The 14,267-nt window shown below is 39.6% G+C and overlaps 1 protein-coding gene across 1 annotated transcript in view; it reads right to left on the bottom strand.

Annotated features, from left to right (window-relative positions):
* The window catches only part of TRPC7 (transient receptor potential cation channel, subfamily C, member 7), a 72,467-nt gene extending 65,772 nt beyond the window's left edge, over nt 1-6,695 (bottom strand). The window contains exon 1 of the mRNA XM_009702030.1: nt 5,925-6,695. Coding sequence (XP_009700332.1) covers nt 5,925-6,677 — 753 coding nt within the window. The 5' untranslated portion in view covers nt 6,678-6,695. The remainder of the gene's footprint in view (nt 1-5,924) is intronic.
* Nucleotides 6,696-14,267: the final 7,572 nt, after the last annotated feature.

Raw genomic sequence — 14,267 nt, 5'->3', positions numbered from 1 at the left:
AGATCATCCCTAACAGACACAAGTCATTGAGTCTCCAGGGCTGTTTTGCCACTCTTGCAGCATCGTGAGAATTTAGGGATGTGAGCCTCAGCTGTTTTACATTACTGCAGCCCCAATGAAACAACAAGCAGGCACATCTCTGTAGGCATCTACACACTTGACTTGCCGCCACACAAGCCATCACTCCCCACAAATAATGTGGCAGGCAGTTGCAGTCCATCAACCCGCTGAGCCTGGACATGGTGCTCACATCATGCACACGAGCACAGGCTCATAGTTAGGATCTACTTTTGGGTCCCAACCTTTTTTTAGAGAAAGGATGACAGTTGAAAGAAAAGTGACAGCAAGAGGCATATAATTTAGAAACAAAACATGTTACGCCATAGTAAATGAACTGACAATGTTGATAGGAGTGGTAAAAAAAGACCATGCACCAGATGTCTTCCAGGTGGTGGTTTTGATCATGACTTCAGTAACATTTTAATCAACGGGAACTGAGATCTTATTTACCACTTATGGTTGGTGAGATCTTTTCATAGCCTCCTTTGCGATGCTATAATATAATTTGTCTGGATTGCTAAATGGAATGAATCAGTTGATTGTCTTCATCACAAGGATGTTTCCTGACATACACAAGCATGTAGTCTAATTTGGGAGCATGCAAGGCTGTAAAACAGACCTAGGTGTAGAATGAGATCTCATCAGAAACAGGAGTGCACAGTCACAGCTTTTAAAAAAGTGAACAGCTATTATTCTGTGTTTCGCTCACTGTTTCCAGGACGTGGATAGTAATATTAAGCCAATACTGCTGTTACAGACAGTTGCAAGGGCATTTCCTGCAGACTGTTTGCCAGAAATGTAATCTCCTAAGAGGTTCAACACACAAAAATGATTCTGCTGACTCTACTTTTAATATTCCAGTCTTAGAAATGAGTCACTTGGCTGTAGACAGCTGGTAACAGTGAAGACATCTGTACATGGTTCACACCAAGGTGACAGGGGGAAGATAGGTTGATTTCTTTGGACCAAAGAGGAGAGCATTCACATCAGCCTGGCTCGTGGGTGATGACTTGTTCATATGGACAAATCCTGGCTACGTTATTCATACTGGAAGTGACATCAAGCTTACTTACATGAGCAAACAAACGGAATACACTGGTAGATAAAAGAAGGATTATTTGCTTTATGACTCAGGCCCAGGGTTTGCCAACTGTGAAAGAAATGGGAGTGTACACAGATTTTTTTTTCAATTTGTGTAAAAGAGAGAGAAGAGAGCGGAGCCTTCCTGCCTGTGTGAACTAGACAGATCCTGGCTCTGCTAGGCTGACATTATATGTTTTCTCCCTCAAAACAGCTTCATATTTTAATCACTGGCCTCTTGGCTGTTTTCCACCCTTCATAGAAAACTACAAAGCACATTAACTTTGTCCTGTATTTCTGTTTTAATTTTACTTTTGATTTTTAATTGAAATAAACCCCTTAGTTTCCCAGCCACTTGCACCTACAGTCTGCAGAAGGAAGGTTGCTAGGAACGCTCTAGTTCATACAGGGAGAAGGCTCCCCTCTTTTTCTCTGTCTTTCCAAGGGCAATACAGACCAAGGGCCTAATCCAGTGGACAAAATCAGGCCCCCAGTCTGTATTGCCCTTGCTCCAAAGGATGTTGAATTTTTTTTCTTTAAACACAAAATGAAAACTGGAAGGAATGAGAAAATCATGAACTGGTTCTTAATTCTGAGCTTTCAAATGAGATATACAAAAATGGCAAAGCACTGAATCCAGGTTGTTTTTTCAATCTTGGGCTGCCTCCTCTACAAAAGGCTATCATTGCATAAAGACCTGCAAACATACACAATGACTCTGACAGTTACTTTTCTCTTTTCTGAAATTTCAAGAATCCACCTATGAGGGGTTTCCTTCCCACCCCATTTCTAGGCAAATTGCCAGGACACTTAACGCAATCACATTGCCAGTATTTTTAGTAGAAACAACCCATTCAATATTTTTCATCTGATTTTGGGAAAGGGGGATTATTTATTTCTAGACTTGTGGATTACATCTTTCAAAGCAATTTGTGTTCTCCCATTAACAAGAAAACTTTTTTGCAACATTTTGACACTAGAGAATTTATGGGGAAAAGACGGGATTATTTCTATGTGAATGTAACATTATTCCACTTTTTTCCCCCTCCTCTTCAATAAGCATTACAAAAGCTGACATTTGCCTGAAATAATGGCACAGCAACATTGACCCAAACTATACATTTCTTCTAAATACTGGGACAGATCCTCATCTTCTATGGCCTCTTCTAAGCTTCAGTGAAAAAGCACTGATTCACCCCAACAGAGTATCTGCTCCAGTAAAACCATCGGCATTGATCGGCTCCGACAGCCTCCCTCTTTCTTCCAGCTCCAAGGCACCACTGTTATTATTCTTTCCAGCATGTGGGAAGCCACATAGTAGCTGACTGTCTTGACCTTGCTTTTGAACCAAAATCAACACATCAAGAAAGGAGTTCAATAGGGCAGTTTATCCACTCCAGACTGGTAGCCAGAACATCTACTCTTACTATTAAAGACCTATTGATCGGTCAACAGAAAGGCCAGAAGTGTGATCTAGAGTATGTCCAAACTTCTACTTTCACCTTAATAACACTCCCATGTTACTTTGTGGTATGCGGTTCTTATCAAAGACATTTCATACGAACTGCAGCGTATGACTGAATCATAGCAATTTAGGGGGAGAACAATCTGTTCAGCTTCTGCCACTGTAAAAAAGAAAAGACAAAATGATTTTTGCCTAGTACTCTTCATTGGAATCTCTCTCAAACTGTGGCAAACCACAGCTAATGCAACTTTTTTCCTTTAAATTCGCTGACGTGACTCTCTTGTTTCACCTTTCATATCTGTACAAAAAGGCAAGTCCCCTAAAAAGTTCATGTTCTTTAAAAGCATAGTGCACATACTGGCTCCTCAGTCTGATGTGCTGAATGGTGCTATTGCATAAAAGATTCAGGGCAGCAAGCAGCAGGTGAGAAGCATGGCATTTATATTTTAATTAGCTTATGCTAGGAGGGTCTTCAGAGGTTACTTAATCACTATTTGTCCACCTACATTATTAAAATCTTACCCGTGTCCTTCCATTCCAAGGTCTTTTTGTACCTCCTGAAAACTGTATTGCTAATATTGCATATAAATAAATATTCTGAAATAATATCAAGTGATAGTTTTATAAATCTGTTGAGCACCAATTGTAATTACAGAACTTTAGCAATAAAAAATTAAAAATTCTAGGAAAGTATTACTTTTGGCACAAAAAAACTGTCCCCTGGAGCTTGTCTTATTTCATAAATTTTCATCATTTGTAGGCTTCTTAAACACATTTTGAGCAATTGCATTATTTTCTAGAAATGAATTCTCAAAATGTCATGTTCTGTGAAAAAACCCCTACTGTTTTATTAATACCCTATTCCATATCACACTGATTATGTTAATAGGAATAAATATTTTTGCATAAATACTTATATCTGATTTTTTTCTACAGTGAGACAACATTATAATCTTGGGAAGTTTCTTATTTCTGGAAGCATTAATATACTAAAGGAATGTGACAACTTTGAAGTAAACTAGTAGTATGGGTACTTCTGAGGTACCTCACTAACATACGTAAATGTGTGTTGCACAGAACCTTTCAATAATACATAAATATGTATTTACGTATATGTAAATTTATATATTCCAATAATATATAAATATGTATTTTCTTTCCTGGAAGGACAGTAATTTGGCAAAGGGTTTCTAATATTTTTTCTGATATTGATTCACTCACATCCATTTGCCAATGCTAGGGAGATATAATCACCGTAAGACTTTTAAGATTTGATTGCTTGTTTGCTCCTGGAGGATTCATGTACCTGCCAGTGCCGGTCTAGACCATGTTGGCAGCTCTATCAATGAAAGGAGGAATTGTAGTACAAAATAGATTTACTTTTCTGCAGCAAGACACTTATCAGAACTGACAGGCATGCAATATTGAGGCTGTTCATGCTCCACACAATATATATTTTTCTACTGAAAAGAAACTGGAATGTTAATGAGATATTAATGCTGTTAACTGTGGGTCTGACCCCTCAGTGCTTTCACACTGGAGTAACCCTCACTCAAGCAGCCAGGTTCACTGAACCCAATGAGGTTGCTTCACTAGGACAGAATGCCGTGAAAGCAAAAACTCCCTTTTAAATTATTGTGTCCTTGCAATCCTGATTCACATGGGTAAAAAGAGTTTGCAAGATTTTGCCAAAAGAGCTCAGTGGTTTGGGTATTTTTTCCTGTTAGAGACTTACTACAGAATTTCAAAGGCAACAGCCTGAGAACGTGCTTTCTTCTCACTTTTAAATCGGAGAACATAGAATCATAGAATTGTTTAGGTTGGAAAAGACCTTTAAGATCATCAAGTCCAACCGTTAACCTAACACTGCCAAGTCCACCACTGAACCACGTCCCTAAGCACCACACGTACACTTCTTTTAAATTCCTTCAGGGCTGGTGACTCCACCACTTCCCTGGGCAGCCTGTTCCAGTGCTTGACAACCCTTTCGGTGAAGAAATTTTTCCTAATATCCAACCTAAACCTCTCCTGGTGCAACCTGAGGCCATTTCCTCTTGTCCTATCACTGGTTACTTGGGAGAAGAGACCAACCCCTACCTAGCTACACCCTCCTTTCAGTCATTGTAGCGAGTGATCAGGTCTCCCCTCAGCCTCCTCTTCTCCAGACCAAACCCCCCCAGCTCCCTCAGCCGCTCCCCATCAGACTTGTGCTCCAGACCCTTCCCCACCTTCGTTGCCCTTCTCTGGACTCGCTCCAGCACCTCAAGGTCTTTCTTGTCATGAGGGGCCCAGAACTGGACAGAGTACTCGAGGTGCGGCCTCACCAGTGCCCAGTACAGAGGAATGATCACTCCTCTAGTCCTTTGTGACATATAGCTACAAATCCTGAAATGAATGCTTTAACGCTTGGAAAGTTTTCTAAATTAAAAATAATGGATTCCTGGCAGGCATCCCATGCCAGTTTACTCACAACATAGATTTTATTACCACAATGTCACTGATCGTGATGGTAGCTGCACAATAGTCGTGAGTCAAAAAACAGTCTTATGTTGATGACTGAGCCACTGAAAATGATTTTTTCATGACTAATTTATTTTAGAGAGACAATGCTATTTATGTCATGTAAATGACTTAGAGAAATAATGCAAATGACATTGGACATTTACAAACTCATTATGATAATGGCAATCTTGAATAACTTGTAAGAGAGTTCTGCAAATTCCACTGTTATGTTTGGCATGATGATAAACTTAGTAACGATCTCTTGATCGTTTCTCTCCTCCTTTTTCATGAAATACATCATATACGGATGCAGTACCAACCTATTAAGATGCAATGCAATTTAAATTATTTTACAGAGAACCAAAAGTGCTTAATTTATACCTTTTATCATTGTAACAGAACTAGATGTACTGGATTCTTAAGCCATTAAAGCAACCTCTAGAGCTCTGCCTCTAAAACAGATTGCTCAGTTAAAAACACTTACCTTTCTTACAAAAAAATGAATCTCCATTTTTGTAATAATATAATTTTTATTCCTGCTGTAAACCAGAGATTCTAAGCAATCACAGTGTGTAATGTAAAAACTCAGAGTAGGGATGCCTCTCCTATAATATGCAATATTCAGTTCTAAATATTTATTAACTGGAGGATGCACAGTAATCTGAATCTGTGTGTAGTTAACACATCTGGCAGCTTCTGTAGCTTCTGTTTCCTCCCCCATCCCCTCAAATGGGAAACCAAGACTTGATCAAACATGTAAAACATACAGCACACTGAATACATTCAGCCCAAGGGAAAAGACACCGTGGTAAATTACCTTAAATTCAGTTTCAATGTTGGCTAATCTGGCCAATTCATTGCTTAGCTCTAAAGCAGTAAGGACAGGATCTTCACTGGAAAGAGACAAATAAGCAGCACTGGCTAATCCTTTGTAGGCGTTCATTCTCGATCGAGAGTGACTAAAGGAATCTTTCCTCTGCTTCTCAATACATTCATTGCATTTGCAAAAATAGTCATGTGGCCTTTCAATCCGCGCGCCTTTTAGAAGTAAGATGTGAACAATTTCATACTCCTGGCAGTGGGCAGCAAGTATGATAGGGGTAATGTCATGGGAGAATCGGGTTCCATCTTCGTCATAAGCATAAAAATCATCATCTCTCAGTTCCTGCTCAAGGGGACTGAGTGTGAGACGCTGTCCTTGTGCAAAGGCTGGATGGTTCAATATTGCTTCTACAATGCGCACATATCCTTTACTGATGGCTAACAAAAGTGCATCTCCAACTCGAGCAAGATTCTCCTTTTTGAGGAGGAGCTCCGTCACTTCCAGATGCTCATTCCCTACAGCTAACTGAAGGGCATTTTGTCCCATGTAATCAACGCAATTAAAGTTCAAGGTTTTGGATTCCTCCAGCATTTTTCGCACAACAGGAATGTTGCCATATTCTGCAGAATCAAGAAAGCGTTCCTCTTCTGCAGTCAGGCTGGTGCCTTTCTCATTGAACATGTAGGCTGGGCCCCGGATGGCCTGCCTTCGGCCCTTCTCCCGAAGGGTTGTGTGCCTTCGATGCATGTTTTTATAATTGCTGTTTCTCAACCTGCAAAAAAACAGAAAGGAAGGTTGGTTATATTCTGAGAGAGTCATAATCTCACATAACCTGAAATAAGGTTAGAAATGTCTAGGTATGACCAGATTTTGCTAGCTTTTTATGATCCGGGCCAGTTGTTTGAAATCATTTAGGGTACATGTGGAATAAAGAAGATCACTTTTCTGAACAACAGAAAAGTTCTCTTCTGACTTGTACACCCCTCTGGATTTCAACAAGGATACACAGTTACACAGCACATCACTAACTTGAGAAATAGCCAAAAAAAATATATGAACACATTGTTTTCCATTTTTATTGTTTAGAACTTCATCACACGGAATTTAGGAATGATATCCACAACATAATATTTCTCCAAATTACTCTTCTTGAGTTTTATTCTTGAGGGTATGAACCCTAAAGAAAGTTAGCAGGACACCCCATATCAATAGACCTTGGATCAGGCCAATAAACTATGTTCCATAAAGCTAAAAAGCATCCTTCTAGTTTTAAACACACAGTAAGAAGGACAAATGTTTTGTGTAGTCTGCTAAGATTCAGCTGGTACAAGCAAACCACCTATTCATGCACTGTTTTTTTCATGCTACATAATACTATTTTTCTGTTTCCTGATCTAGAGCGGTTTAATGAATGATTATCTAATTTTCTCACTGAAATACAGTTGGCAGCTACTCTAAATAAAGTACTCAAATCCAGGGGCTAGTCTTAAAAACACAGGAATAACTCCTGATTTAGTGTCACATCACTCCCCAGTAAGCACCTTTCAGAGAGCTACTGCAGAAAGACAAGAACATGGGTATCTGACCACAAACAAAGGGCATATCAGAAAGGGTCATTAATTTCCCCACTGATTATGTGGCTGAAATGCCTTTGCTTGGAGTTGGCAAGATGGAGACAAACTATTCTTATTCTACCTTCTCTGGAACCCTCAAAGTAAACTATGCTATGTGCAACCAGGCTCAAGGGGGAGTAAACATGCCATTGTATGAAATTAACTGAAGTCCTAAATTGATCCCTGTTTTTATAACGTTCATGTTTTGCATTCAGTGCCATCTCGGTGTTGCTCTTCTTTTTTTATTTTATTGCAGTAGGATCTCAACAAAATCATAGTTCCTCTTTTAAAGTCTAAGCATGTGGAGTTAATTGCCATCCTAAGCCCACAGAATGAGCAAAAAGGTAAAAACAACACCTCTTTCACAAAAAGCATTTACACTCAGTCCAACAGCAAGTCCTAAATCACTTGGGTAAAATTTTCAGGAACCTCTAAGCTGTGGTGGGCAGATGTAACAAATAAGCAGGTGTTAATGCTCAGTGGGTGGCAAAGGTTCAGCCTTCCACTCTCCATCTGTTCTCCAAGTCAGTTTTGACCTTCAGTCAATGAAAAGTTCATGTGTTGCTCTGAAAAAATACTACTGGAGTTTGAAAGTGCGTCATGAATGATGAGAGGGAAAGGTGCCAGGAGACAAAGTGGAGTAGATACACTGCCTTCAATAATATGTAGTAAAAGAGTAACGGACTCAAGCAAAAACTCAGGAGAACAAAAGGTATCAGAAACCCAAAATATCTAAAGTACCAGAAAGTTCTCAAAGTAGCTGTTCTTATGGAACTAACATATACATATGCATCTATTGTTTTAATTTATCAGGTTTTTTTACTGACCTAGAACATAAAGCTAGTACTAAAGAGTTTGAAACAAATTTTACAGCAATTTTTTAACAACTACATTAAAATTTAAACAAATCCTAAGAAAGCAATTTTGTGACCATACATGATTGAAAGAAAGGTTCATAATTAAGAACCTCTTCCCCTAAGCTTTGATGCATCAGTATAACAACTTAATAAAAGCTGGAAGAAACTGAACGTACCATCCCATGCTCCACTGAGAGATAAAGTGCTATATGAATCTTAAAACTAATATCTTCCAATGTGGTTGAAAGTTGAAGAAGTACACAGACATGATGGACATGAGAACAATGAAGAAGATATGGTTAAGCAAATTAATTCCCAAGATTGCATGAAGTTTTCTATAAGACAAAACAGTAACAGCTAAAAAAATATAGCATTAATATGTCTAACACTGACAGAGAGACAGGTGCCTAAAGCAGCAAAACGCCTGGGATAAAATTGGGGCCCCTTTGAAGTCAACAGTACAAGTCCCATTGATATCAGTGGAGTCCAAATTTTGCAAACACTTGCATGCGTACACACACACACACACACACAATGTCCCCAGCAATGAGCTTTCATCTCAGAGGTAGGCCCAATGAGGCCAAGAGGACTAATGTGTGCTTAAAATGAAGTATTTAACCATATGCAAAAGTACTTATCTGAACTGGAGCTCATGTCCTTAGCTATTCAGGACAGCATTTAAGTTTTAAACCTGCAGTGAAGTCTTACTGAGTTCAAGTAAGAACTATACACACAAATAAACACTTCTGAACCATGACTTTGTTAAATGGGGACCTCTAGTAACAGAAAGCACTTTACACATTTGCAGTCTTGGGATTTTCTGGATGTTAAATTAAACCTCTTGGAATGTTAAGCAACTTGAAAGGATGAGCTGGTGATGACTTAAGCAGCTGTTGCTGGGATCAAGTGGAAACCAACCCAGCTCCTGTAGCTGCTCAGTGCTGACCCATGAGTGTGACAGGGTTGCGCATGCCTAAATATTTTAGGGCAGTCAACCACAATAGCTGCTTCAAGCTGGAGCAATTCCACTGGGCTTTTCTGATGTTCAAAACCCACGTATGGTAAGATATTTGGCAACCTTATATTTGCTGTTATCTTTAATGGTCAGTACTGTAAGCAACTCAGACAGAAATACGGATTGTTTCCAGCAGGGAGGAATCTATTAGATATTTTGCCTGATGTTCAAGTATAATTCTTGATACTTTGGGGTTTTTTTCTTAGAAAAGCTTTTCTTTCCTGGTATGTTATTAACTCTAAAGGAGAACCCAGACAGGTGGGACAGGTAACGATATAATCACACCCAAAGTAAACATAAAACTACGTAAAATATTACCATTGGCCCTGTTCTAAGATTTTTGCCTGAGAAAGGAGGTTAGAGTTTGGCCTAGAGCTAATCCACACCTGTTTGTTTTATATGTAATAATGTGCCAAAAAAAAGACCTTCATTTCATTTTCTTCAGTTCAGAGAGAACACTGGTTTCATACACTGCTTCTAACAACAGAAAATGCATCAGAAAAAGAGGGAATGGAAAAACATACCTGCCCTCCAAAAAGGTAATTACTATAGCACATTTATCTTGCAGTAAATGTTCTGCAGGGATGCCCCTGCAGCAGAGAGTTCATCCCCACAGCCTGGAGGTAAGGGCAAGAGCACCATAATTCAGAGGGCTTCACCTCAGATGAATTATGACCCCCAGTCTTGCTCAAGAGCAGGGAAGATCAATATCTCAGCTTCTGCACTTTATCATCTTTATAGAGAACAAGAGATGAATAAAAAATTATGCTTTTAACTTTGAATAATTTCACAAGAAATGCTCAGCTATCAACTCCTGTTCTGAAAATAAAGTTATAATTACGTTTGACCTGAGCACTGAATCGTGATAGAGAAGTGGTAGTGCAAAGAGCAATATGTGCAGTAGCTGAAGATCTTGGAATCTGAACCCTACTCTAAAGTCATGACTGTACTTGGTGTCTTTTTCTGTTCTGCTTTTCAGTTATGTGCAGACAAGTTTAGAACTAATCATATTTACTGAGAGTGTGTAATGTGCCCTCTTAAAAAAAGTAATTGTAACTTGATAGCATTTATCTTAGCATTTTTGTTTAAAGGTGCTTTGCATTGAAATGACTCCGTATTTGCATATTTTATTGAGACAGCTAGTGATCAAACTCATCAGGCACTGCAATTAAATATTGTGTTTTTCTAGGAAAAAATGCCAATGTATGCAGTGTTGTTGGAGAGAAAATGGTCTGGGAAAAGAAAAACAAAAATTTCAGGGCCTAAGTACTGCTTGCCGCAAAGCGCATCCAGCTTTACACAGCTGAGGGAGCCATAAGATGTCTGGGCTCCTGTTGTGAATGCAGAAGAAAAGCAACTTCTGAAAGGTGATTCAGCTCTTAACAAACCTTCCTCTGGGAGCATCTCAGTTTCTAATTATAGTGGCTAAGAGTAGGGTCTCTCAACTTGCCCTGACGGTACTAGGTGCTGGGATGCTCAACATCTGAAAAGGGAACATGGCGTAACATGAGATTTGCTCTTAATGTGGTGTCACTGAAAACACTGTTGAAGCTGAAACTCTCCTTTTTGCAACCACACTCTCTTAGCTGGTCTGAGTGCCAGACATGTAGGAAGGAAGCTGGGCTGCTTCATATTGAGCTTACCCCAGTAAATGTCCTTTCTCCTTGATCCTCCTTTCCACAGAGCTCCAGACTATGCCACACAGGACCTTCTGCTGCCCTCTAGTCCCACATAAGCACCTAGGGACGGGCAGGGCTACCACCTACAACTAAGGCTTGGAGAAAATGTTCAAAGGTCTAAATACCTTAAAAGGCTAAATTGGTGTTTTTATACAAGGCTTTGGACCAGAACTTTAAAAGCATATAGGACAGGATGAATAGTATCTGCTTGAGTTTTTAATGCAGCTGAAGTCTGAACAGGTATTGAAATCAACGGGTATTAGGTACTGCAGCAATTCTGGAATTCTCAGGTGATGTCAACCTTTACTTGTCTTAAAGCCTAAAAATTGAGCAGAGCATTGAGAAAGGCAGCTTTAGGAACTTGCGGTCTCTGACTACACTTTGGGTTTGCTTTCACTCAATGGAGAGAGGTTGTCAGGAGTCTGCCTGTGCCCTTTCAGTGGTCCCCTTTGTCCAGAAACTATGGAAGAAACTTAGGATACATAGCCATTACTATGCCCCACGTTGGGTAAAGCGACTGTCAGAGTAGGCTTTGATGAGACGTTGAGTCTGTCTTGTTGAGAAGGAAATTTAAGTTTCTGAAAGGCATTTTGAAAGCATTACTTGTAGTTCCTGCAAAGCCTCAGAAACTGTCAGGTTGACACTTATTATTTTTCTTTCTACTTACACCAATATTTCTAAAAAGAATCAGGGTGCATAAAGGCTGCAGGCTCCCTGAGGCCTCTTTGGAATTGACACAGCTCTTATCCATCAAATGGACCATTTTCCTCTATTAACCCTTACTACCACACAGAAAATCTGATCATCCAAAACATGCTATAAACATGAAAAAAATTAAGGAAATTAAGTTCCACAAATTGGTATAGAAATGAATCCACTTAAAAGAGTAAGTCAAATTTTTCAGAGCAAAAATAGTAGGATGTTGCGTCTTTTAGTTAAAAAAATTGCAACATATTTTGAAGCAGACTCCAGACTTCAGGTCAAGAGCACAGACTGAACACAACTGCACACATGAATTATCCTATATGCAACAGGCTACTCTGACATTCCAAATGCTGCATAGGCGTATATTACCAGAGCTCTCTGATACCCTGTTTTTCTCCAATATCCTAAGTAGCCTTCTGAATCTTACCTTAAGTCAAGATGTTCTCCTTTACGACAAAAGTTTTAAGTATCCTTTTTCACATATTACTGACTTACTATGTATACAGACTCAGTATCATTTGAGGTGGTTGTTTTTCATTAACAGCAGCTTATTCCAAAGTTTTCTATGGTTTGAAAAGCTTGAGTGCCATTTTATTTAATCTTGGGATGTCGAAAACTCTAATTCAATACTGTTAGCAACATGGTCATTCTCCTACACGAAAAGTTGCGTACATATCTAGGGACATTTAATAGAATTTTTTAGCTCTATTCAGGCAGATATTCATTCACTTGCAGAGTAGTCCCACAAAGCAGATGCAGGAAGCAAAATCCCCTCCCCACCATTCCCATTGTTCATATAGATGAAAGAAAATGATATTTCAAGGTCAAACTTTGAAAAGAGGCCTCTTTCCTTGTGGAAGTACAGGTGCAGTCAGCAAAACCACACCTTTTCAAATCCCTTTGAGAAAGCAACATGAGATACATTCAGGAAGACAAACCAGGCCTCTCATGTCACTAAAGGATGCTCACGAATGATAAACACTAACACTCCCATCATCTTCTTGTCATAAAGCATGAGGTCTGAGGCCAATAACCTAGAAATACTGAGGACAGACCACCAAATCTTTAGCAGCATCTGAATTTTCATGTCCTACTTGATCTCTGTTAGAAAGGAGGCAGCTTTGCCTTCTGGTTTGAAAAAAAGGAAATGGAATTTGGCTATCTTTCAGAAAAAATCCATGCACTGCTTCTCAGTCATCTCACCCTCCCCCTTCTTGTAAACTAAGCATCGGCATTTTCTTTCCCATTCCAAAGCAATGTCATGCACCAATACAAGACTTTTACAGCAGGAGAGACTGAAATAATCGCCTTGGTTCTTGTAATCAATTTCTTCTTATGTTATAATCATACAATCATTTATGTTGGAAAAGACCTTTAAGATCATCGAGTCCAATTGTGAACCTCGCACTGCCAAATCCACCACTAAACATAATATATGTACTGTTTTACTGTTGTTTTTTTTTTCCATCCTTCCTTCCTTGCTTCCCCTTGTATATGGTTGTGAAGATGACTGATTATTATAAAGGTATCATAGAACACATTTGAGAGATATATACGAAAATCAAGGCTATTTTTATGTTCTGTCCCATTGCTCATTCATTAACGTGTTTGGCCACCAAAAGAACTGCCATCACAAGAATGAGTCCTGCTTTTTTTTTTTTCAGTCTGGCTTTGGGAACTAGGAATAATTCACCCTCGCTGTAGAAGCACTTCAAAACTCAGGCTCAGATCATACCAAGAATACAACAGAGGAATACCTGTTCATTCATAAATTTTTACTACTGACAAGCGCAACGAAAAATATTTTTAATTGTGCAAGCAGGGGGCAGTGTAAAGCCGATTTTCAACAAACAGTTCCATTAAAAAGAGAAAGAATGCTCTGAAAACTGGTAATCTCGGTTCTGGCTGTGTTTCATTTTTCCCTATTGCTGCACCCTTTTCATTGCTCACTTCATAGTTACTTCAAGACAAGAAAAAATGTGAAGAGAAGGACTCCTGACAACCGCCAGACCCAGCAAGCTGCAACAGGCATGATACAGTGTCCTGTATTTACACATCTCATTTTTTCCCATTTAGTCTTGGCCACACCGTTTCCAGGAAAAACAAACCCTTACAAAATTCACCCAGCCACAAGAGAAGACAACAATGTGCTCCAAACCATGTGGCCAGTAACAAACAACAAGGCTTCGAGGCACACTGAGACCAAGCATATTTGCACAAATTCCAAACGTACAAAACCAAACCAATTCCACACGCATCCACCCACCTCACTCACGCCAGCCCATACTCAGACTTGTAGGAGACTGAGTCGCCCGGAGACACCTCTAACCCCAATAAAACTTCCCAGTGCATAACTAGGGACTGGCATTGGAGCCAGGGCACTTCTCGGCGGAGCTGAAAGCAGAGCCGGCTCTGGAAGAGGCAGAGCCCCGCGGCTGCCCACCGCTCTCCGCTTACATGTGCGCGTC

Source organism: Cariama cristata, unplaced genomic scaffold (assembly GCF_000690535.1).
Source record: "Cariama cristata isolate BGI_N322 unplaced genomic scaffold, ASM69053v1 scaffold10386, whole genome shotgun sequence".
NCBI classification, from domain to species: Eukaryota; Metazoa; Chordata; class Aves; order Cariamiformes; family Cariamidae; genus Cariama; species Cariama cristata.
The sequence above is the reverse complement of the archived record's forward strand: the minus strand, read 5'-3'. Positions and strand labels throughout refer to the sequence as shown.